This window comes from Marmota monax, unplaced genomic scaffold (genome assembly GCF_021218885.2).
Source record: "Marmota monax isolate L192 unplaced genomic scaffold, Marmota_monax_Labrador192_F-V1.1 WCK01_AAM20220418_F8-fsc00052, whole genome shotgun sequence".
Classification (NCBI taxonomy): domain Eukaryota; kingdom Metazoa; phylum Chordata; class Mammalia; order Rodentia; family Sciuridae; genus Marmota; species Marmota monax.
The window spans coordinates 5,988,496-6,014,664 of NW_026693473.1; the positions used below are offsets into that span (position 1 = coordinate 5,988,496).

At 39.2% G+C, this 26,169-nt stretch overlaps 1 protein-coding gene across 2 annotated transcripts in view; it reads right to left on the bottom strand.

The window, feature by feature from the left end:
* Positions 1 to 26,169, bottom strand: part of Heg1 (heart development protein with EGF like domains 1) — a 75,253-nt gene that overhangs the window by 27,939 nt on the left and 21,145 nt on the right. Inside the window, exons 2-12 of one of the 2 annotated variants that reach the window (XM_046457815.1) lie at positions 24,907 to 25,188; positions 22,733 to 23,032; positions 16,167 to 16,505; positions 14,915 to 15,250; positions 13,208 to 13,462; positions 11,171 to 12,520; positions 8,888 to 9,004; positions 8,156 to 8,275; positions 4,487 to 4,590; positions 1,615 to 1,673; positions 1,201 to 1,361 (exon numbers count right to left, since the gene is read on the bottom strand). In XM_046457815.1, the coding sequence (XP_046313771.1) occupies positions 1,201 to 1,361; positions 1,615 to 1,673; positions 4,487 to 4,590; positions 8,156 to 8,275; positions 8,888 to 9,004; positions 11,171 to 12,520; positions 13,208 to 13,462; positions 14,915 to 15,250; positions 16,167 to 16,505; positions 22,733 to 23,032; positions 24,907 to 25,188 (3,423 nt within the window). The remainder of the gene's footprint in view (positions 1 to 1,200; positions 1,362 to 1,614; positions 1,674 to 4,486; positions 4,591 to 8,155; positions 8,276 to 8,887; positions 9,005 to 11,170; positions 12,521 to 13,207; positions 13,463 to 14,914; positions 15,251 to 16,166; positions 16,506 to 22,732; positions 23,033 to 24,906; positions 25,189 to 26,169) is intronic. The other variant, XM_046457816.1, reaches the window with a different exon arrangement.

Consider the following 26,169-nt stretch of genomic DNA (forward strand, 5'->3'; position numbering starts at 1 on the left):
TTACTGGTGAAAAAATAGTAACATGGTACAATGCTGACCACACATATAAGTTTCTCCATAAATATTTAGTGAAATGAAAGGGACCTACCTCATTGGGAAGGAAAAATTGGTACCCTTGAATCTTTAGCATGAAAAACAAAAAAGTAAAACCAAAGTCCCAAATTTCCAGCACTATATAATGGGGCATAAACTTTTCAACTAACTCCGTAGTTGGTAGTCCCTTTGACTCCAAAAAGTTTAGTCCTTTCCCCTACTCCAAATTAATAACTAACTAGCCCTTAAATAGGCCAACCTCCAGTGCTTATCCCAGAACAAAAGGATAACTATTCAGCTCCCAACCTCCACAATACAGAGGCCTACATGGGAAAGCAGTTACAAAACCCTGACCCATTGGGAGTGTTCCAGATTGACCAGCAGATAGAGTGCCAAAATTTGATACCTTCAATTTATGTCCAACATCTGGATACCAGATGGGGAGATTTTGACTAGATTCTACATCCTTTGCCAGACTAAGCTGTGTGGTAAAATGAGCTAACCAGAGTCCACTTTGATCACTTATGATGTGCCAAGTGGGACTAGTCCCCTTGGCAAAGAAGCACTTTTTATTCCACACAGATTTCCCAACCCAGAGGTAAAACTCCCCCTTCAAGACCCAAATTTGCCTTCTGAACTTGTCTCTAAACTCTTTCTTCATTTGCCTTACCCTATATGCACTGCAGAAGCTTCTCGTAAAACAGACAAAGCAAGAACAAGAAAAGGAAAACTCTCATCATTATTGGTACCATGGGGAGCATTTGGCCCTACATCCTACCAGTCTTGTTATATGTTTATAATTTATTAAAAAAAACAACCCACACACCCATAGGTAATAATGCACATCTTTTTTTACTTTATAGTTATCATTATGAAGGTTCTGGGGTCACTGACAAGCACATATACTTCATGTGTGAGTTTCTGTCTCCTCAGGGAACAAAGAGTTTTTCTTTGTAACATCAGTTTCTATGTTCCTTCTCCTCACACCCTAATATTGTACAGAAGAAACAGTAGGGGCCACATGCCAAAGACCAGGTGCCCTCAAAGCTGTGTGCCCACAGGCTGTGTGCGAGTGTGCGCCTATTCGGGATTTGAACCCAGAATACCTTCAGGTCTGTGCCTGACTACTTGGGCAGAGTCCTCTTAGAGGACCTCTACTTCTCTTACCTCTAAAGATCCGCCTCTGAGATCCCAAGAGCTGGCAAACCTCAGCAGAGGACCTGCAGGAGTTGACACATTTCTGGATCCCATCGGCCAAGTCAAACAGCGTCACATTGGAAGTCAGGGAAAAGGTGGTTTGCAGTGAGACCACCACTGCACTGGATTCCCTGTGGGCACAGTTTTTGAGTCTTTAATTGACCCAAAATGACCTAAAATTATATGTGGGCCCCAGGGCTTTTGGAAAGTAGGTATCATAGCCATTTTCCAGTGAGGGAACAGGAGAACATAAAGTCCCATTTGTCTTGGGTCACCTAGGGGCTTGGTCAAAATAGAGTCCAGTTTTGTTGCCATCACCCGTCTTATAATAGCCTCCCTTTTTTCACAGACTGGATCATAAGCAAATATAATTCAGTTTCTTACCTAGATGCATGAACTGTGGATCGGATATAACCAGGTAACGTTGAAAAACACACATTTAACTGCAAAGAAGAACAGTTTGTCATTAACTGTGATTTAGACAAAAGCTTTGGACCAAGAGCCAATTTCCTATTTTCAGGATAAAATAGGCATTTTCCAGCCATCAAGTGATCAGCAGGCAGCTTTACACAGAAATGGTGTCCTTTATTTGTTCCCCTCTTAAATGCTTTTCTGTTGTTCCCCAAGTACAAAGGGAGAGAGGCAAATAGTAAATCAGTGGGGAAATCTTGGCAGGAAATGATGTTCAGAACAGCACCCTTGGATGCAAAACATCTTCAAAGGAGCAGATTTCTTCTAACACCCAAGGTTTCAAAAAACTTAGAGGCAACTGTTTATTTGGACTCTGCATAGTGAACAGGCTCCTTTCAGCTTCCCCAGGTCTGATGGGTCCTATATCAGACCCCTCCTAATATACAATGAGTTGACCTAACTCAAAGATAGGTCTTCTTTAAAAAGGCTCTCCATGGGAAATTACATTATGTGGGTCAAGAGCTCTTTTGCTGAGAGCAAATTAAGAGCCACTCTCCCTGTGTTTGCCTAGTGCCCTCAGAGAATAGAAAATCTCTCTACATCATAAAGTATCAGTATCGTGTATACTTCCTTGCTGCCCTCTGTATTAGGGGCTATAGATTCCTTTTATGGAGCAGAGGGTCTCAATATCTTGCTCTATGTGTAGCCATCAGTCTTCAAGCCAGTGTCTCAGAGCCATCTCACTGGTTAGATGATGGACTCAAGGGGCTGGGGTTGTGGCTCAGTGGTAGAGCACTTGCCTAGCATGCGTGAGGCACTGGGTTCAATCCCCAACACCACATAAAAATAAACAAATAAAATAAAGGTATTGTGTCCATCTACAAGTAAAAAAAATATTTTTAAAAAAGAAGATGGAGTCAAGTTTGGAGTATTATCAAATGACTTTTGCCTTTGCTTGACATTTCTTTATATAGTCTTATAGCAATGATTTGTTATTTCTGTTTTATTATTAAGTTTTCTCCCAGGTATTATTTGACAGAATGGCACCTTAGCAAAGACCAAACAAGTGGCTTCCCCAGCTGCTGTTTAATTCTTCACTGTTTCTTGGGTGCAAGCGTGTCACATCACTAATAAATTACACTACAATGCTGGGCAGATAAGTCATTGAGTTCTGTGTAATGTAAAGAACCACACTCCTACACAGGGTTCTAAACCCCTGTACTACCTTAGAAGGAAATATCTACCTATAGCACAATCAGGAGGCAGCAGTGATGGAGTGACAAGGTATAGGGTTAGCAGACATAAAATCAGGCTGTGTAGCAAAGAGGCCATGCCTTTGCAAGATAATTTCTAAGCCCTTGGACTGTTCTGTCTACTATAAATGTCTCTGGAGAGTGATACTGGCTAAATAGTATTGTTATATTGTGTGCAAGTACGAATATGTGACAACAAATCCCACTATTATGGACAACTATAATGTACCAACTTAAAAAGGAAGAAAAAATATAAAAATGTTTTTGTTTACCAGGGGGTCCTTGGCCATATCAAGGAGTCTAACACTATGATATATGATGAGGGCTTTAGGTGACATGGTATTAGCTAAGCCTCTAGAGGTGCCAGAGACTGAGGTCAGCCCAAATAAAGGCTGCAGATCCCTAGGCTCAGGTGAGCTTCCTGATTGACAATATACTGCCCATGACTCCATAGGGACAGGACAACTAGAAATAGCATCTGGAGCCCTCGTGGACTCTGCCCCATGACTGTTTTTAACGTGCAACCTTTCACTGCAATCTTTACCACAACAATGAGGATAATAGCTTCTAGTAAATTACTGAAATTAAGGTGGTCTTAGGGATTCCTGAACTTGCAATTGCTCTCAGTAGTGAGATTAGCTCATGAATTGTTCCCCAAATTTATACCTACTCTGTGTGAACTCAGGCAATGTCATTAACTTCCAGAGCCTCCCAGTTTTCTATCTTCAAAGGTTTTGACAATACCTCTAAAAAGAATAAAGTATCTGGCATATTTTATCTACTCCTGTTATGGAGTAGATGCTCAATAGATAAGATATGGAATTGGAATCTGCATTTTATACAAATAAAATCCATAGTCCTACAGATACATAATTCTTAGCTAATATACTGTCTCTCACCCATGGAGAACAAGTACAAATGAAACTAGATATCAATTAATTTCTAACCTATTATAATGGCAAATTTCAATTTTCTGAACATCAGATCTTTGACTTGTGTAGGAGTTGAAAACTAAACATATTGTGAGTTTCATTTTCATCTCTTCTTTCTTCTTCATTTTTTCCTTATAAAAAGCAGGCAAAGAGGAAAAGAAGCAGAATCAAAGATCCCTAAATATCTATACAGTGAATTTTCAAGCCTTAGATAACCAGGATTAATAGGTCTTTGGCATTCCCTTGAGTAGAAAAAGTGTCATTATCCAAAAACTCTCAAACATAGGAGGAAAGTCATACCATATGTAAATAGCAGATAAGGCACAAGGATTTTCTGGGTTTTGGCTCTTCACCAACAGTCCTTTGGTGCATGTCACTTCTGTCTATGACTAAGTTTGCACATGGAAAAAAAACACTATGGCAGATAAGGACTGCACATGAAGATGCATTTTTAAAAACACTTCTACCAGGCATCACTAGTTCTCAACACCTCTCTTCTGTTTCTAAGAGGCTTTCTGCTTTACCATGAAGTTTCCCTTCCCAATATAAAAGAAGAGGCCCGGGAGAAATACAGGTGACCCCAGGCAGTCCCCAATTCTCAATGAAATATGTTGGAGAAAACAAAGGATTTGCAATGAATAGTCCTTTCAAGAAACTTACTGTTTTGGTGATCTCATTTTCAACTTCATGTAGGTCTGAATGTTTTTCCATAGTAGTATTAAGAAATGTTTTCTTTAATTTAAACTCTGTCACGAAGGTTCTAACTGCAAATAAAAATGTTACCTATTAGACCACATAACAGATCAATCTATGCAAGGCTTTGTGTTTGTAAATCTCTAGGGTAACCACCTTTACACCACCCTCACCCCAGGACAATCTGTGTGCATTTCTTTCTCTGTGAGGATGGAAACTACTCTTGCCTCTAGTTCCTCTCTAGCAAAGCAAACATCTACTGGGCTGAACTGAGGCTTAGACCAAGTAAACCTTTAAGTGGGTGACTGTAAGGAGCCTTTTACACATGTACAAGTGCTGCTGAGAGAAGGAGCCTTCTTAATATTCCTCTGATGGCTTCCCACATAATATATGCTCAATAAAGCTGTGACCAAGAAAAATAAGCTGGTCTAAACAACATAATCATAGAAGGGAGGGAGAGAGTATGGTACTAGACCCTAAAATTGCTCTTCAAGCCTCATAAGATGAGATCAAGGAAAGTTCTTGTTCTCCAAGCTCTTTAACCAATTTAACTTCAATTGACTTCAAGGGGGTACTTTGGTTTCTTCTCATTAAAGCCACTCTCATCCAACCCCCATTCTTCTTGTTCAGAGGAAATGTCTGTTTTATCATTGATAAAAGAGGTTTCCAGAAGTCAGGTAACTTCCAAAGAAAGATCATCCAGCTCCCAAGGGCCAAAATTAGCATTATATTCATGTGTGTCCATCTTCAAAGTTCTTCTTTCCCCACTATATCCTCTGCACCCTCAGGCATCTGATATTCTAAGGACAACCAAGGAGCTATAGAGCAGGGGGCCAAATATTTGTAGTAGGCATGTACTCCGGGAGGCTTGCTGGACTCCAAGATTATATAACAAAAACTATGTTAAAGACACTGTTGGGTTCAGAAATGAAAAAAGTAGCCCCATTTTCAAGGCCCATTTCACTCATAACATAACATTAGTTAACACCAATTTGTGCTGATTGGGCCTGAGGGGAATGAGACTTACAAATGGGCAGACAACCAAAAATGAGTACAAGCTGCTTTATATCTGGTTCTTATCTTCCATTACATTAAATTCTTATCTTTCCCTCTGGAAAGGAAAAAATAATAATAATAACCCAAAACAGAGAAGCCCATGAAGCTGCTCTTTCATGGAAAACTTGCATGGTGAATTAAGAGAAAAACCCACAAATGAGCCAGGGAAAACATTTAACATCTTATACTTAACTGTCTAAAGCCCATAATCCTTATTTAACATCTTTTTGCTTGTTCTACAGTTCAGTGAAGCCAGCTGCTTAGGACTCTTTCTGAGCAGCAGGGAGCTCTTTGAAAACATTCTTGGCCAAATGAAAGCATTTCACCATGCTCTAATTTGCATGTTTCTCTGATGTTTATGAACAATGAAGCTAAATGACTTGAAAAAAGGGAAAGATGATTGTTAACACAATAGAACTGTTCTCCTCCTGATCTGTGCTACCTGTGGGACTCTGTATACAAGCTTCCAGAACAATCTTTCTACTCCTTCATCTTTACCTCTCACCTCTCACCCAGACTCTCTGTTCAGAAATACATATAGCTAAATGTTAGGTACTAGAAGTTTTCTGAATTATGACAGTCAATGTGGCCCCTGCTTTCAGTGTGAATAAGAAGATGAATCAAATCCTATTTCTTTCCAGGGATTTTTCTCAAAGATTTTTACACGTCATACCTATAGTTTTATCATTTAACTTTAAGACAAATTTTTCTTCAAATTTAAATTTAACTTGTTCAGAGGAAATATCTGTTTTATCATTGATAAAAGAGGTTTCCAGAAGTCAGGTAACTTCCAAAGAAAGATCATCCAGCTCCTAAGGGCCAAAATTAGCATCATATTCATGTGTGTCCATCTTCAAAGTTCTTCTTTCCCCACTATATCCTCTGCACCCTCAGGATATATATTATCTAATTATTGTTTTGGAAAGATCCATAAGTATTGCTTTGTAATCAGAGTACTCTGTTTTCATAGCTTTCAATCTGATCTAACAGTTTGAAGACTAATGTTAAATAATATTTCCCATCAGGACAATTCTTTTAAAGCTTGCACAAAAAAATATTCTTTTATTTGACCTTCACAATACCCTCAGTGGGAAGCAGAGCAGATTATAATCTGATTTTACAGGGTCATGTGCTATAGGTGGTGGCCCTATAACTACCAGGAATTTGATTTCTGGACAAGTGTACTTCTCACAATGCTTTAAACTAAAATCATTTTCATCTTCTTTGTTCTTAAAATGAAAACTCTTGGCTAATTTCTTATATGGTATGGCAAAATGGAACAAGTTACCCAAATGCAAATAAATTATTAGAATAACAACTAATGTCTATATTTCTAGATTCTTCTTTGTTTTTAAAAATATTTTTTATTGTTGATGGACCTTTATTTTATTTATTTGTATGTGGTGCTGAGAATCAAACCCAGTGCCTCACACATGCTAGGTAAGTGCTCCAGCCCTAGATTCTTCTTCTTAAAACAATGCTTAACTGTTATATTTCAAACATCTTTCAAAATTCTACTTTTGTTCTAATAGAATACCAACTTTCTTTAAAAGTTCCTTCTGGGGCTGGGGATGTGGCTCGAGCGGTAGCGTGCTCCCCTGGCATGAGTGCGGCCCGGGTTCGATCCTCAGCACCACATACAAACAAAGATGTTGTGTCCGCCGAAAACTAAAAAATAAATATTAAAATTCTCTCTGTCTCTCTCTCTCTCTCTCTCCTCTCTCTCTTAAAAAAAAAAAGTTCCTTCTGCCTATAGGTAACAGAAATCCTTGAAGATAATATTTTCAAAAGAAACAGATATTTACTCTCTCAAAAACATTTACTGAGCACTTTTTGTGTTTTAAGCATCACACTTCACAATTTAAGATGATTCAAAAATGAGTCATTTTACCTGTCAGTTTCCTTATCCAGCTTAGAAACTCTAGTGTTCATTCTTCAGCAAGTTAGGTATTAAACTCAGCATCCTAATAAGGGTTATACCTTACATGCAAGACAGTTCTTACAATCAATACATTGTTGTGTAATAGAAAGTACTGTGGGCTGGAAACCAGGTATCTCATCAACTGATTTCATAAGCTTGGCCACTTAGAACCTTGTTAGGGCCTTTGTTTTCATTTGGTTTGTTTTTCTGCTTTTTAACATGTAAAATGGAGATTGTATTAATATCAACCAGCTTCATGAATCTATCAAACTAGGGATCAAAATATGATAAATAGTGTGATACAGTTACAGTAGCAGCTTTGTCAAAACATATCTATCTGTAGATAAGACATGAAGATCATTTTTTAAAATAAAAAACATGTGAATGTGGTAGGACAATCAGGATTTTATTTTTTTCTCCCTCTAAAATGTTTTTGTTTTTTTAACTGATGTAATCAGAATACTTCTAAAAATTTTTTTCCCTAACTGCAGGGTAGAATGGTAAAGCAAATAACAATAGGCAATGTCTTCCATTTCATTTTACATTCCTTAAGTTTATATCATGGAGAAATATTAATTTTGATTAGGAAGAAAAACAGTAAATGATGTTTTATAAAATATATTGTGAGACAGAATAAATTCTAAGATAAACTCTCTTACCCAAATTACATATTCCTTTTTCCAACTGGTACCCAACTGGGCATTTGCAGGTAAAAGATCCCTGAGTATTATTACACGTGGCCAGAGGTGGGCAAGGGTTTGACAGGCATTCATTCACATCTGCAAAGGAGTGGGGGGGGGAAAGACCATATTGAGTCTGTGGCAGACAGCAAAATCATACCCCAGTACAGTAAATACTTACTAAGGACCACTGCACTTATTAGATACAATGGGGCCCCAAAGATGAGTAGGAAACATCCCTGTTCTCAAGAGGCTGACCACCTATTGAAGGCAGAGGCAGTCAATAAACAACTAATTATAAATACAAGATATGATCTGAAGTACAGAGAAAGTAACAAATTTTGATGGAGGAAAGAATTAAGACTATTTCAAATAACATCCAGATTAAGACTGGAAGAATTTTTAAAAAACAAATTTGGGTAGGATAATTTTATATTGTGTGAATGCCAGAGGCAGGAAAATGCAGGTGTCTTTAGGGAGCAATAGGTGGTCTAGTGTGGCAGGAACGTGAGGAGAACCAAACCAGGAAGTTTGTCAGCACTACACTATGGTATTTCATGTTACTCTGCAGATAACACACAAACATGCTAACTCTCAAGTAAGCAGGGTATTAATTAAAAGATCTTATTCTTCTACATTTTGGATGAAAAAGGCATTTATTGAATAACCAAATGTGATACTGCAGATACTGGATATTATTTTTTCTCTTACCCACACTGCAGTTATCCCCTTGCCAGGAAGGTGAACACACACATCGATAGCCATTGCTGGTGAGGTCCACAATGCATTTGCCATCATGAAGACAAGGGTTCACGGCACAGCTGTTGACTAAAAACCCATCCAAGAATAACACAGTTAATCACAATGGCAATGCAAAGACAACCCTAGGTAAATATTTAATTCTCTCAGCTAATATTTGATCCTTGCTTATTTCTATTTACTTGCCCTGAAAAGACATACTACTAAAATAGAATGAGGTCCCAAGAGGTGTAGAAGATTGGCAGTGGGACTGGGTACTAGTAATAGTTTGTGTCCATATATAAGACAATTGGATTCCTGAATTCAAGAACTGATTCAAATCAAATGTTGCTTATTCAGTCCCTCAGTTCAGGACTGATGATTGTATTACTTTTGTGATACTTAGAAAATTCTACTTGAATCAATGCCAATTTAAAACACACATTAAGAGCGGGGAAAGAATCTCTGATCAATTCATCCTCCCTGATGCAAGACTTACTCTGTGTTTATGGGTGCCTTGCCTTTTCTCCTGGACATAGCAACCTTTATCCCAATATCTCCAAATATAACTGGAACTCCACATATTGTATATCATTCAGAAAATGATCAGAGTTGAGCATTACAATGACCTCTCTCTTTAAATAAAGCAAAAAATGGGCCTCAGCTGAATTCATGGGGGCCCTTATGACACACAGACTTATATCCCCCAAAGGCAATGACCACAACTCTGTTTTGCTGTATATAACTGGAAGTGTCACAATCCAGTTATGTAACATCTGCTTCATAAAGGTTTTAACATAAACCTAGAAAAGTTGAAACCTACAACGTAAATGTGTCATCTGCAAGGAGGAAATTAGTGGGAGAATGCAAAAAAGAGGGCAGTAGTCAAGAGTTCGCCAAAAGAAAATGAACAGGCTAAACCTAAAGATGATATTCTTAATCTTACTCTTCATTGTAAATCATCTATTCAAGTAGTGTACCTGTATAACCAATACCCATGAACACAATGGTACAGAAAAAATTTCTTAACAGCCAGTGAGAATGTCCCTAAGACCTGTCTACAATAATTACAATGGCCATAATTTACTTTAAGGAGCCTTGTGAATTATGGTACATTTAGTATTGAAATACACATTTGGCCTTTGGAAATAAAGACAATATGTTTTAAAGCAAGGCCAAAAGAACCATCTCTCATCTTCCAGAGGTACCCAAATTACACAGGGAACACCATAAGGCTGGTAGTGAGGGTGGTGTATGACCTCTACCCTAGGGTTGATTGTGGCTGATAGCAGGAGACACCCTTGTCTGATATAGGCTGACCACCTATATCACTATATCATTCCTATATCACTGAGTTCCATGCTCCAGTTAATACAAAGCATTTCCTTTCTTTTCTTTTTCCTTAAAGAATTAGTCTCCATCTTGTGCCTTCCTCCACAGCAATTTTCTCTTTGTGGATCTTCACATACAAAAACTACAATTCAGAACATGATATCCAACAATATGTATCTATCCTACTTCCTTCTACTTTCCCTTAAGTGACAAAGAATCATTTGGATGACTTTATTTTTTTCTGTACCATCAACTTCAACATGATTTAAAGATAACCATACATACAATGTAAAAAATCCCTGATGATGCAGTCACTGTGGGAAAAAGTTCATTATCTTTTTTATTTATATGTCCCTCTACTGCTGTTCATCAATTAGCAAAATAATCTTAGAGAGACAAAGTAGCATGAGTTTTTCTGGACCAAGAGAAGCCCTCTGACCCTTAGATGCCTCCTGGTGATTGGAGAGCCAGATGACTGACTCAGAAGCTTTGGGATCTGATCTGAGTGCATGCACTGACTCACTCCCTGTTTCACACAGGCTACCTAAAGCTTCTTCAGTTTCTCTACCGTCCAAATCTACACCTTGCCTGGTTCTAATACAAGAAGTTAAGGGCATGCTTGAAAAACTATTGCAATTAATTACAGGGCATTAAAAGCTTCAACTGCACTATACTGATGTCACATACAACCAGTATGTCCTCTTCTCTTCAGGAAGTATCACCTAACTTGGGGAAAATAAGAAAATGAGAGTCCACCATGACCTTATTTTATGCTTTGTTTTCAACAGGAAGTATTGGTTACAAAACTGAGATTATTTCAAATACTAGCCATTTCTACACATTCACTTAAATCCTGAGCCTCATGCAGTTTACAGTGTTGCACAGGGTCTAGCAGTTGATATGTGTTTGAAAGATGCATTGTACCTGATGTTGGAGGTGACAATGCCATTGGGGACTGTGTGCTACTCTGAGTAGCAAAGGTGGTAGATTTAGGAGTTAACACTTCAGCTGTAGAAACATCTGTGGTTTGGGAAGGAGGAGAAGTTCTGAGGAAATGTGAAGCTGAGCTGTACTCTTCTGTGATACCAAGCCTTGTGGTCAATTCTTTTGTTGATGTTGGTACACTGGTCAGAGAGATTAAGTGGGTGGTAGCATCGATATGCACATGGTTCTTTTTTGTGGTAATGGCACCTTCTGTTGAGATTTGTGGCACCAGAATTTCAGGACTGGTTGGGAAGAGCTGTTTTCCAGCTGTAGTGTGTCCAGATATGGGGTCAGTAATCAGAACTTCTGTACTTGACAAGGTGCTGGGAATGGTCACAGAAGAGTGAGAGGTCTTCAGAGTGGTAGCTGTCAAAGTTGGAGACATTTGGGTTAAGCTAGTGCTCATGGCTGGAAGGGCTGGCTTAGTGAAGGACTCAGTTAAGGCTGGTGGCAAAGGGTCCCCTGAAGGAGCACTCACTGTTACAACTTTGGTGTATACTGTGGGCAGAGACATCCGGCTTGGTGACTTTGCTTCTGTAATGATTTTCTTTTGTTGTGGGATGGTCTGATTCTTGGGATCTGCTGTGTTACTACTATGGAGAATTATCATGGATGATGCCATTGTTGATGTCTGAACTGAAGTCTTAGGCATCTCTCTTGCCCTGGGCAGGACTGGGGTGGATGAATGTGGTAAGTCTCTTTGTGAGACAGAAAGTGGGGCAGGAGAAGAAGCTGTCAAGGACACTGGTAAAGGTGATGGTGAGGAAGACAAAGGTGTAGATGTCTCAGAGGTAGACTTCAGCTGATGAGTAGAGGACTTGGTTGATGGTAAACTTGATGAGAATAACTGGTGGGATTGTGACACTGAGGGTAGAGGCAAATGGGGGCCCAAAGCAGAAGATGAGTCACCAACAGACCCAGTCCTGGCATCCACAAAAACTGAAGTTTTTGGTATATTAATGGTAGAGGTGTAGGATGGAAGGCTGGATGTATGCAGAGCCAGTGACTCAGTGGACGGCTGGACATATTCCCCATCATAGGATGAGATGTTTCTTCTTTCAGAGTGAGGATGAGAAGAGGAAGAATAGTCTGAATATGGAGAGTCTGAGATCTTAATATAAGAGGTTGAGCTCTCACTGATGTCGGAGGATGAACCATTATCTGTAATGGACAGTAATGCCCGTTCTCCTTTGGTGAAAGTAGATGAAACATAGGTGTGGTCTGTGTGGTCACTAGAAGTCCTTTGTTCAGTATCTGTGCCACTCACTTGACCATAGCTAAGTCCAGTAACTGCAAAGGGAAAAGCCAAAGTTAGGTCAAGTTAACAAACAAGCAATCTCTGAAACATGCACCAAAATCCAGATTTTTCAGTATCCTTGAACTCAAGTGAGTAAAATACTTTCCTTGGAGAGGGGGTTTTCATTGGTGAACACACTGAACGGCAACATGAGAAGGCTATAACAGTCACTGTCTGCGGCGTAGATTTACCTCCTATGAAGGCCATGGTGGCAGCAATGAACATGGTAATACAAGAGAAATGGCAGGGGCCTAAAAATAGGGAATAGTTCCAAATTCCTTCCACATGCCTTTTCTTTGATAAAAGCAAATTGGTATGTGAAAAGCTCTCAAGATTCCAAATAGAATCATTGTTATGCTTAAATGGAAAAAGGAAAACCCTCCCAACTTTCCATTCTGTATAATGAGATATTTCTTTCCCAGGAGACTGATCTTAGCCACAAAGTGACTGGTCTTTTATTTTAAGCCTCCCAGCAGACGTCACCCCATATGCCTCATCAAGTGTGTGAGGGGATGAGGGGTGTCTTCCTGAGGTGGGAGAACCCAAAAAGTTCTATTTACATAAAGAGCTTGTAGGATATTCTCTGGGTTGCCAGCCAACTTAATCATCCTAGAACTGAGTAAAGTGCCAGGTGGGCTGAGGGGCTGTGGAGAGAATCGTTGCTGGGGAAGACACACCACCTCCGAGTGTAGGCTCAGAGGCCGGCGACCTTGAGAGCAGGCCCGCCTGCTCTGTCACATTCCCGCGTTGAGTGGCGCCCTCTGAACTCCCCACTTCCGCAGAGGTGGCGCCGGCAGGGGCGAAGCTGAGTGACCGCAGAGTGCGCTCCCCACTTCCCGTGAGAGCAGCCCAGGTGTGCCCGCTGCGGGAGTGAGCCCCGGAAGTGCTCCCCTCTGCAGCGGAACTGTAGGCCCGCGCCATGCTGTGTTCCCGGGCTGAAAGTAAAAAGGTAACACACAGAAGAGGAGACACTGCCTGTCAATCATACATCTGATAAGGAACTAGTATCCAGAATATGCAAAGACTTCTTACACTCTAGAGTAAGACAAGCCAGTTTCAAAATGATCAAAATATCTGAATAGACATTTTCAAGGAAGATAAAACAAATGGCCAACAAGCATGTGAAAAGATGTTTGACATCGTCAGTCGGCGGGGAAATGCAGAAGAAAACTATAATGAAATACCCTTCAAACTGACAACATGGATATAATAAAAAAAGATGGATAATAACAAGTGTTGGTGAAGATATGGAGACACTGGGACTCTTGACATTGCTGGAAGGAATATAAAATGGTGTACTACTTTGGAAAATAGCTTGGCAATCCCTCAGAAGCTTAAAAATGGCGCTGCTATAAAAGTGTGGCAGTTCCAAAAGGGTACATGTCCACATAAAGCTTGTACTTGGAATGTTGACAGCAGCATTCTTCATAAAAGCTAAAAGGTAGGGGCTGGAGCTATAGCTCAGTGGCAGAGCGCTTGCCTAGCATGTGTAAGGCACTGGGTTCCATCCTCCCCACCACATAAAAGTAAACAAAGGCATGCTGTACATCTACAACTACAAAAAAAATTTAAAAAAAAAAAGGCTAAAAGGTGGGAATGATATACCAATTGATGAAAAGATAAAATACAGTGTATCCCTATAGTATAGAATATTGTCATAAAAAGAAATGAAATACTAATATATGCCGGAATATGGATGAATCTTGAAAACATTGCATTACATTAAGTGAAAAACAAAAGATTATATATTATATGATTCCATTTACAGGAAATGTCTAAAACAGGCAAATCCACAGAGACAGAAAGAAAATTAAGTGGTTGCCAGGAACTGGAAGAAGGGTAAAATGGGAAGTGACTGCTGATAAGTATGGAGTTTTTTTTGGGAGGGGGTGATATAAATGTTCTGGAATTAGATAGTAGTGGTGATTGCACAATTTTTGTAAATATACTAAAAATCAACTGTACACTTTAAACAGGCACACTGTATGGAATGTGAATTATATCTCAAATCTGTTTTAAAAAAGAGGAGGGGAGAGAGTATTTTTCAATGAATGCTATGAATAACCTGGAGTGAACAACAATTCATGAGAAGGTGATATTTTCACCTTTCAGTAGCTCTATGATTGAGGCAGGTATGGGGATACAGGGTGGGCAACAAAGAAAAGGAGTATAGAGAGACCTTGAGTTGTATGTGAGAAGATATGGAATATGATAGGATATACATGTACATCTGTCAATCAGCTATAAGAATGGCCTGAGAGTAATGATACTAGAAGGACCTCAGGAGCTATTTCCTTAATAGATGGCTTAATATGCCACAGACGATCAATAAGCATTGTAAGTCTCTCACCTTCCATGTGGTACCATCCTGTGAAATGAAAACTTACTTGAATTTTCTCCATGTAGCGTGGAAGAATCTAGGCTTTCTGAGGAAGACATAAACGAAGACTCTGAGTAACTTCTCTCATCTGACACTGTGGTGCCTCTTCTGGACTGTTGAGCAGAATCTGAAGCTTGGGTCAAAACTGAAGAGTTCAAAACTTCAGGATGTGAAGCAGAGATTCCTGTCACATCTGCAAATGTCTTGCTGTTGGTCAAGGACCAGTGTGCTGTGCTCTCTTCATGTCTAATGGAGGGAACTGACCTAGACACAGTCTCAGTCTGAAGCCTGAAACTTCCATTTTTCACTTGAGAGCTGCTGGCAAGCTGATGTCCTCTAAAGGCTGTGAGATAGTATATAAATAAAAATGCCATTATATGGGTATGAAAAAGATCCTCCAACAACTAAGAAGTGAGTCTTCTTTAAGATATCCTTTTCCACAGAAATCTTATTTAATATTTATTGTATGTGACATATATTATCATATTCTAAATCATTATTTCCAAACTCTTGGTGTCGACAAGATAGCAATACCAAAAAATAAAAGTTTTTTGAACAGAGGACTTTTAAACAGCATGTGCAAATAGCAAAGTAATTTATACTTGAGTATTTTATTCTCTGTCCCTTGAAAAGTAGTTTGAGGAAATGAGTACGGCATTATGTCCAACAAATATGATGTGCATAAATATAGCACATACAGCACTTTTCTAAAACAGTTGTAATATTAATAAAGATTACCCTAATCCTGAAGTAGTTTTAAAAAAATTAACTATAGGGAATAAACCAAACCAAGAACTTGAGAATTATATTTATTCTGTACATTTATTTGTAAAGATCTGATCATAAAAGCACTGAAGCTAGTTGTAAGGATTAGGTCAGCTCTCATTTTGAAGACAATGCTGTAGGGTTAAAAACAAGATAGAATCAAGTGACAGCCCTAAGGCTCCGGTCTCAACTCTGCTGAGTGAACCAATGCATGCATTACTTATACCTCCTCTTCACCTATAAAAAAAGCAGGAGGGATGGCACCTGTCCAACTAACTTCACAATGTTTTCATAAGAATGAAAATCAAAATGCAATAATGTGATATACTAATGAAGGAGCTGGTGTCATCAAAGAGTACATAATTTTTCAGAGGCTACAAATGTTCTTAAAGAGATCCGCTATTTAGAAATATCCTTACAGATCAAGTAAAGATAGAATACTTACTCGCTATTTAGAAATATCCTTACAGATCAAGTAAAGATAGAATACTTACTTGTGGAATCATTTTGCCAATGTAAAGATGTAACACCAAATTCATTTTCTGTAGATGGCTCAATGAATTCTCCATCTCCTGGATTCTTGGTTACTCTACTATTACTTCTTGATTCTACTGTAGAGGGTGAGGAAGGGACTGAAACTGAAGTTGTGGCAATTTTGGAGTCCTTAGGGAAACTCTCTGTCTTGTTTATAGGTCCCAGACTGACAGTCAAAGACCTGAGAATCCTTGAGACACTGTCAGTGAATGTGGTGGCAACATGTGTACTCTTTGTCTGGTTGACCAGTGGACTTTGGCGAGCAGTAGAGTTGTTCAGTTCCTTTATACTCCCAGAAGCTAAAACAGAAGAAAATATGTTTCAAAACTACTCAAGGACTCAAGAAAATCTGGCACTATCTAAGTAAAAAATAATGTTTATTTTATTTTTGTATATAAATCTCAACACTATTGGACCTGATGTAGATACAGACAATTGTGTATGTTTACACACATGTACAACTAGAACATACACCTTCACCCCTCCTCACTAGTTCTGATTCTCATGTAGCTTAGTGGAGAAGCAGTGATGTTCCTCATGCAGCACAATGCAAAGCTTTCTGTGCAAGCTAAAAGGAAGATAGGAGAATCATAACAGATACATTATTTGCTTTTTTGGTTTTTATAGAAGAAGATAAAATTAGTACTACTGAATTTCATAATATTGCTTAAACAGGACAGGCTATTGTGTTAAGGCTTTCATCTTGTTTTATTTTATTTTAACTACATATCTTTTTATTCAAGTATTATTATAAATTAAAATCCAATTAAAAAATGAATAAAAGTCACATGGTGCCAAGCCTAGCCCCCTGGTCACCACTGAAGAGGCCTCAGATTCTGCAGAATACAGCTAGGACACTACTGCTCTAGGACAGTAATTCCCATCCTTGTCATTGTCAAGGGCTCTTTATTCTTCCCCAACCCAGGGCCACCATAAATTTTGTTTTGAAATAACTATCCACCAAAATGGATTCATTAAGTAACAGAAGGTCTCAACATCAGGAGATACTCATTATTACCCCATGAATTTAACTTAATTTCACCTGAAATCAGACGGCCTTCATTATTATAATTATTTAGTCTCATTAAACATTGGAGACCAGCTCTTAACCCAACATGCTACTCCAGTAGGTCCCCCAGGAGATCAAGAACTGCATATGAGAAACGGTTTTTCTGATCCATGGATGGAGGTCACTGGATAATTGTCAAGAACCTCAAGAATTGAATTACATGCCATTGGTCAAAATGTACAGTCTGCTCCACATTATAGGTTGCTTGGCTTGCTAGTGACTCCCTTTCACAGATAATTTTTCAAAGGATATCTTGAGAACTGACCTCCAGAATGGTATATTAATACCCTAATCCAAAAGGCTAGGGATGTAGCTCAGTGGCATAGTGCTTGCCTAGTATGCATGAGGCCCTGAGTTCCATTCCTAGCACCACCACCACCACAACAACAAAATACTCATTCCTAAGTTCAAGAAAGCCCATGAGCAGGAAGAAACACGGCAGGGAAGAAAACAGACTCCTTTTTTCTTTTAAATCATTTTAAGCTAAAAACAACAAAAAGTACTTAATATACTCTATACCTATATAACAAAAGTCTTTGAGCTATTAATTATGATCCAGAAAGGGGGGAAAAGAAGTTGTCATTATAAACAGTTTCTTAAAGATCAGACTTGTGTGCAGTTGTGACCAAAAGCACAAATAAAATTTTAAATATAATTATAGAGAAAGAACATAGGAAGCAAAAGGTTCTTCTTATCCTCATACAAAACCACAGACCTAGCTAAACCTAGAACACAGCATGCAGCTCTGGTTACTGGACTTAATAAAGTCAAAATGAAGATGCAGGTTATCCATAAAACTAGGAACTGAAACAAAGGAATAGAAAGATCCAAACAGAAAAGTGTAGGCATGGCCTACCCCAAACTAACCCTACTTGAAAACAAAAAGCACTTTAGTATGAAAAATGAAAAGCATAATAAATACTGGCCCAAAATAATTATCTCCAAGGAATTACTTCCAAAACACTTTTATTCCTAGTAAATTGCCTTATTTCTTCCATTTGATGTTTCCATTAAAACAGGTGATTAATTTTGGTGGTTCATCAAATAAATGGCCACAGAAATATAATCACTAACGTCACAGATACTGAGTCACAAAAGGAAAATGGCTGTTCTCCCTGACTATGGGCTCATTGCTTCTTCATCACATCATTCTTACAAAAAGTTATCATTAATTGACGAGTTATGATGTGTCAAGAATTGTACTAAGTATTTATATACTAGTCACATTTAATGCTCACAGTAAAGCAATGAAATTTGTCTGAAAATTGTAGAGTTAGTGCCTCTTAATAAAGAGGAGGAAATATGGGGTCAAATTAGTCTACAATTGCTAATTATGTTACTAAATGAGCACCAGCTAAATAACCTAAGAGAAAATTTACCACACTTCTAATCAACAGGCCAGTATTATTAATTTTTTAATAATTTCCCTTCCTTGCTCACTTCTGCCTCTAAAGCACCCATTCAAAAATGGGAATACCAATGAATCAGACATAATTTTCCTATGTTCATACATGAATACATGACCAGTGAAACTCTACATCATGTACGACCATAAGAATGGGATCCTAATTAGAATAAGTTATGCTCCATGTGTGTAAACTACGTCAAAACACACTCTACTGTCACATATATCTAAAAAGAACACATTAAAAAAAGAAACATTTTTTTAAAAATGGGAAGACTAGGGATGTGGATGTAGATCAGTGGTAGAATGCTTACCTAACATTTGCAAGATTCAGGGTTTGATTCTCATTACCACAAAAACAAAACAACTAAAATGGGAAGACCATTCATCCACCAGGAGCAGACACAAGCCAAGTTCCTAGTCTTTATAATAGAAGGTGAAAAGAATGCCTGGTAAAGGTATATGGGTCACTCTCCAGTCACTGCACAATCACAAGTATGCATCAAAATGTCCAACCTTACCTTGACTGCTATCCAGAACTTGGCAAAAGAATAGATGAAGCAGCTGATATTTGAGAAGGATAGGCTAAATCTAAAATCATCTAAGTTATTTATACTTTCTCCCTTTACAAAGTGAAATCACCACAATGCAATTTACCTGGACCACATCATCTCAGCTACCCACAGAAATACTTTCATAAGTTGAGATCCATTGTAATACTTTCCACTCCTATTGAGAATCTATATAAAATATCACCTTTTAAAGAACATTAGCACAATTTCCACAAAACTGCAATTGAAGGCATTTTCCATTATGATTCTCAATTCCTTGTAAATATTCCTCTTAGAATTACAACCCCCCAAACACTTATGCCTATGGATTAAATTGTATGCTTACTTTATCTGACAACAATCGCATGCCCCACCCAGCTTCCTTTTGTGCCCTGGTTTCCAGGAAGCTCAGACTAAATTTAGTCCTCAATTGTAGCCATTCTCACACAGTTCAACATACACATATTTCTTCCTGCCTTCCAAAGAAATTTTTCCCCTTTGTTGCTTTGTATACTTTTCCTCCAATGATCAAATAGTACATGATCGATATGGAAAATACAGAAAAGTATAAAGCAACACAAAAAATAATTTTAAATGGTTTCTGATCTGTTTAAAAAGTCTGATTCTGCTGCCTGCTTTAGTGATGTAAGGCATACAGTTTATTTCCAGAAGCAGATAAATCCTGGCTATCCCAGCCTGGGAAAAGGCTAGGCTGCACATGTTTCTAGGTGGATCAGTAGTGTGGACTCTCAGATGGTGAAACTTGAAAGGATCTTTCAGATCATCTGGTCTGATGTTTTCAAAGAGGAACCCCATCCTCCCTGTGCCAGGCTCCTAGCTCGCCATCTTCATGTCCATCTTGTGAAGAGTGTCACTAATCTGACTAGTCTAAGTGCCAGGCTTTTCTATGGGTCGCTTTTACCAGAGGATGGAATGGACATTTACCAGAGGATGCAGTGGACAAGTGCCAAAAGGCTCAAGCCTTGCGCTGGGGTTGTGACTCAGTGGTGGAATGCTTGCCACCACCATGTGAGGCATTGGGTTCGATCCTCAGCACCGTATAAAAATAAACAAATAAAATAAAAATATTGTGTCCATCTATAACTTAAAAAAAAATCCTAAAAAAGGCTCAAGTCTCTACTGCACCCCTTCACTTCTGTTGTTCTACAGAGCTAGCCCAGCTGGGCCAGGCCAATTCCAGGTCTGCCTTGGCAGGTCCTGATGGCTCTCCCAAGTACTTACATCAACTTTATCATGGGAAAGTAAAGGGAGAATAAAAGCCAATATTTCCCCTCAGGGTAGGTAAGAGGTATATAGAGCTCTGTTTGGTGGATTGACAGGTGCCAGCCCAGCTTTAAAAATAAAGTAGAACTTGGGCTGGGGTTGTGGCTCAGTGGTTGAGCACTTGCCTTGCATGTGTGAGGCCCTGGGTTCAATTATCAGCACTGCATTAAATAAACAAACAAACAAATAAACAAATAAATAAAGGTGTGTGTCCATCTACAACTAAAAATATAAAAAATTTTTTAAAAAGTAAAGCAGAACTTTGTTTCTCCTTGGACTTCAGATTCTGTTCCATGTGTCTTCTTCAAAAAAGCCCTCTCCATTATCTAAGAGGGTGGTCTGACTTTACCTAGAGCAGAATACCTAATTCACCAAGTAAGAGAAATTCTCAGTAGAAGGCTCGAATATGAAAGATGTGATAGAAATCTCCTAATATTAGAATGCTAAGATTCTAAAAGGACAATTGCTCAAAGAATTTGAGGGCAATATTTTTTTTAAGTGTTGAAAAATATAGGTGAATAGATAGTTGTATCCAGTAAAGTTAGAAACATGGGCTGATTTTCAAATAAACCACATACTGGGTTAAATTTAAATTATAAATATTAAATGACCCTGACTAAAATCAAAGTGGAGCTTCCTAGGAAATGCTTCCTTTCCACTGTTTGGTAAAGTTGGTTATAAATCACTGAACTTCAGAACTTTGAATCTGCAAAGAATCATAGCTTTTATCCTATCCAACCAATGTTTATGAATAATCTTAAAAAGCAATCTCCTAAAACATGAATCATAAATTATATCCAAACCCAGTCAGCAGGAAACTGTCTACAAAGTATGTGGAAGAGGAACTGGCTGCTTTAAATAGGCATTACAAAAAGGACCTCTGGGTTCAGTTTTTGCTTTGATGACATAAACCCAAACTTCTAGTCTTACAAAGCACTCTAAAAATCTCTGACACAAGAATTTTAAAACAGCATTTTCCGAAGCAACCTAACCTCAATTTCCCAAGAAGTTTCCTGACCCTCTCTGTTCTGCTCCCTATTGCCTAAGTATGAAAACAAGCAGTAGACACTGACCCCAACTAACACCTGAGAAGAGAGAAAGGGCATTTTCCAGCATTCTCATGGCAGCATGTGCCCTGTGAGGGTATTTGGGCACGTATTAATATTTCTTTTCAATTGTACCTTGTTCTTGGTCTGCAGGGACCCTAGGAGAAGTAATAGAAGTGGCATGTGTTCCCAAGAGGACTACAGTCTCTGAGTGGGTAGGCTTTGGATGACCTGGTATGACAAGGTGTATAGCACAAAGGACCAGAAGGTGTAGAAAGGCTCATGGAAATGGAATTCTTGAGCTGAGACTCAACTGATGAGTAGGAAGTGGAATGGCAGAGAGGAGTACTCCACAGCTGTAGTGACTAATATCATGCCCTGCAAACACCTCCAATGCATTTTTTTTCCCCAAAATGAAGCCTAGAAAAAACATATACCCATGTTTTCTTTGACAACTAAAGAAATGCTTTTGCAATCTTGAAGAAATAAAACTAATTCCTAATCAGGTGGTATGGTGCTCACCATTTCTTACAAGCATCCTGGCATGTATAAGAATACACACTAGTAACACTTAAGCCTTTGGTTTTTGTTTGTTTGTTTGTGTGTGTATGTGTGTGCATATGTGGGGGGGGGGAGTGTGTGTGTGTGTGTGAGGGGCGGGGGAGTGTGTGTGTGTAGGGGAGAGGGATGGAGGAAGCATGGGTTGGTGGAGAGAAGGCCCATCACACCCATCAGACCAACTATTATTTTTTTCTTGTATAGTTAAAGAAAACATATTTTAAACATACTGAAATAAGCTCTGTAGATTATACTTCTACCCCAAATACTTAGCACTAAAGGAATTTTTTTTAAAGAGAGAGAGAGAGAGAGAGAGAGAGAGAGAGAATTTTAATATTTATTTTTTAGTTATTGGCGGACACAACATCTTTGTTTATATGGGTGCTGAGGATCGAACCCGGGCGGCACGCATGCCAGGCGAGCGCGCTACCGCTTGAGCCACATCCCCAGCCCTAAAGGAATGTTTTTAAAATTTTTCTTGTTTTTGCTTGCTTGTTCGTTTTTGGTTTTTGCTTATTTCCCCCTTAGATCCTGTTTAGGTATTTAGCTAGCTAGTTATACACATTTACTTGTGGCTATTTTGAATGACTGGAGAGGTGAGCTGGGAACTCACATGAAGAATGGTCTGAAGAAGGAGGGTAAGCAGTTGTCTTGGAGGAATGCAGTACGGAGTGCTCTGATCCTAAGGAATTTCTTTTCCTCGACAGCATAATGGGTTCTCCTGGCTCCAAAGCAGCAAAGGAAGACCAGCTTGAATCTGAAGTGCCAGCCATTTGGGTGTGCACAGATGCTTCTTCTGGCATCCCCGTCCCCTTCTCCAGGGAGACCTGGGGTGTTCCACTCTCTGTTTGAGAAGGGGCTGTTCTTCCTTCTGACCCTGAACTGCTGGATGGAAGCTGAAGCCATTCCAAGCCTGAAAGCAGAGGGCAACAATTAAAATTCCACCAGCAGACTTCCAAATGTCTTCATAATCTTTTAATGGGCTCAACTCTGAGTTCTACAAAATATATAGATGTGAAGAAATCAAGAACAATTTTTCATTCTATGTAAAATGAATTCTTGAAAGGGAGACCACAAATCAAGACAGAGAGTTTACATTTTTGGATAAAATTACGAGTAAAGGGACAGATTGAAGCTAAGTAACAGATGATATGGACCTACGAGACCAGTGTCAGATCATCATTATTCATCACCCACATTCCACAAAGTTGGTCCCAGAATTGGCTTGAATTCAACATAAACATGAGTTCCCAATATTTGGATGACCAACAAAACCAGGCAGTTTCATGTACAGTTTCTAAGCTCTGTAGCCACCATTCATGCATGGGACACAAACTCCCTTCATACGTTTTTCTTTTTTTCTTTTTAAAGAGTGAGAGAGAGGGGAGAGAGAGGGAGAGAGAGAGAGAATTTTAATACTTATTTTTTAGTATTTGGCGGACACAACATCTTTGTCTGTATGTGGTGCTGAGGATCAAACCCAGGCCGCACGCATGCCAGGCGAGCGCGCTACCGCTTGAGCCACATCCCCAGCCCCATACGTTTTTCTTTTAAAAACCGAATGTCCGCAGTCAGACCTCTTGTCACTAGGTCATGAAACCACAGAGTGACCTTTGCTGGCTTTATCCTCTATTTTCAGTACCTCACTAACTATCAACTTCCTTTTGCTGAGTCTTCACCAAGCCCTTTCTCTTCATCTCTGTGGCCACAAGGTCAACACCTGGATTTGTGTCTACTTGGGTGGTTCCCCCCACTCTAGATTCCCCCCTACCCTCTCACGTCCATACCAGACATCTTGTACCTGGCTGCCAGATGAATCTTCCCCAAATCTGCTTTACGAGTATCACTCCATTGTGCAAAACTCTTCAGTGACTTCTCACCACACCAAGTATAAATTGTCTGGTTTGCAAAGTCCTCCATGATTGTCCCTGCCCCATTCACACAACTGTCCCACTAGCTGCTCTGTGCTCATGCTTCCCACAGGGAGGGTGCTGGTCCTACCGCCCCACAAAGAGGCCACCTCTGTCTTTGTCTCTTCTGTACCTTCAATCACATTGAGCCATTAAGTCACAGGTCTGAGCCACTCCTTAGTCAACCTTCTCACCTCACTCAGCTACATAGGCTCAAATTCTAGCTTTGAACCCCGTCAACTGTTTGACCTTCAAACATTGGGCTAATAACTTCTCTGAGTTTGTTTCTAAATTCCAAAAATAGGAATAACCTGCTTTCATAAGGATTTAAAAATAGTTATGTTGGTATCTAGTAGTACCTAAACATTGCTATTTTGACTTCTCTTCCTCAATTAAGTCTGATGTGTGAAGCCCTAGCCCCCTTTGAGAGCCTTTCCTAAAAATAGCAAACCTCCAAGCTATGCTGACTGGACCAAGAACAGAGATTTGAACCACATGAACACAAACAAAACCACACCAACACAACAAACATAAACAAATATAGTCTTCCCTGGCCACACATCCCACTAGATCTGTGCCCTTGAGATTGGTATTGTGTGGCAGAATCTATGGAGGAGGGACATGGTTTGAATTCAGGCTGACTGGAATGTAGATACCACAGAATGGGCCAGATTACTTAGCAAATCTGCACCCTTCTCTGGTCTGTATTACAAGCAAGCCACAGCCAGGGGCTTAAGTCACAGGTCTGATCCACTCCAGCCCAGGACCCCTGGATGGACACAGTTGCTCAAGATGAGGAAGAAGGCAGTAGCAGAGATTTTTATTTTCCAGCACTGGACATACATAAATGAAATGAGCACCCTCAGTACAAACTCACTTAAGGTGCTGCCCTGGGATGTAAGAGTTGTTGCAATTTCAGGTGAAATTTGAGTGAAGTTTGTTCTACTTGAAGACTCATTCCTTCCTTCAGCAGTTGCCATTTCAACTAGGAAAGTACGATTTTCTGGAGCTTCTGAAAATGCATGGCTCATTCTGGAGGTCTGAACCATCATGCCCTCTTTGGAGTCCACCGTTGAAAAGTCCTCTTGATTCTGATAAAAGACGGTATTTTCTATGTGGGGTTCAGTCTTACTTTCTGGCCAGTGGTTACTTTCAGCAGCTGCAACAATAAGAAAATGCATCAGTGAGAACATGCTTGTTTCTGTAAAGAAAAGTGAACCTTCAGAAAAGAGAGCATGTATAGACCATTTGAGGTTATTGCTGACAACATGGCTCCTTGAAAATCTCATTTTTATTTTCCTCATTTAGAAATATTTCTCTTTCTGCTTAAGATGGAGGGCAGTTGGGGACTGTTGAAAAATCTCTGCAAGGATAAATGAAGTCACTTCCATCTCTATGAGTGAGGCAGCAATGTCAAACCATCTGACAAGCAGAGGCTGCAGGCAGGCAGAACTAGTTTGTATCTAAATATCATGTGGTGCATGCACAAACACACAAAAAATAAGAAAGTTACCTTTTAGTTTAGCGCTGCCCAAAGATAAAGAGAACAACAAACACAATCCACATAAGTAACTTTAATATAGCCACACTTTTAAAATAATGAAAGTGAAATTAATTTTAATATTTGTATTTCATTCAACATATCCAAAATACTATCATTTCAACATGTAATTGATACAAGAACTATCAAGATATTATATATTTTTAAGCATTAAAACTAAAATTCATTGAGTTTTTTACTAGACACATTGAGCTCTTGACAACCACATGGCTGACTATTAGTTACCTTATTAAACAGTGCAGTTCCAGATCAACATTACCAGAAGCAGTGGCTCACTTATTTGGGATTGGGTGAATGGTGATCACAAAAACTTCCAGAAGAGATTCTGACAGTTTCCTAAGGGAATTCTTTCCTTCCCAAATCCCTTAAGAATTACTGGTTTTACGCCTCCTATTCTGTTTTCTGGAGGTGATAATTAGCAGAGGCTTCCTGGAGGGGGAGGGAAGTTGCTCAGGCAGCTGAGCTCCTTTGGGGCCCAGCCCCAGACAGGCAAGGCCCATACTTGGCTAAAAATGGGATTTAGAGTGGTATTTCCAGGGGCAGCCACCAAGTCCATAAATTGAACTTGGGCAGTGGACA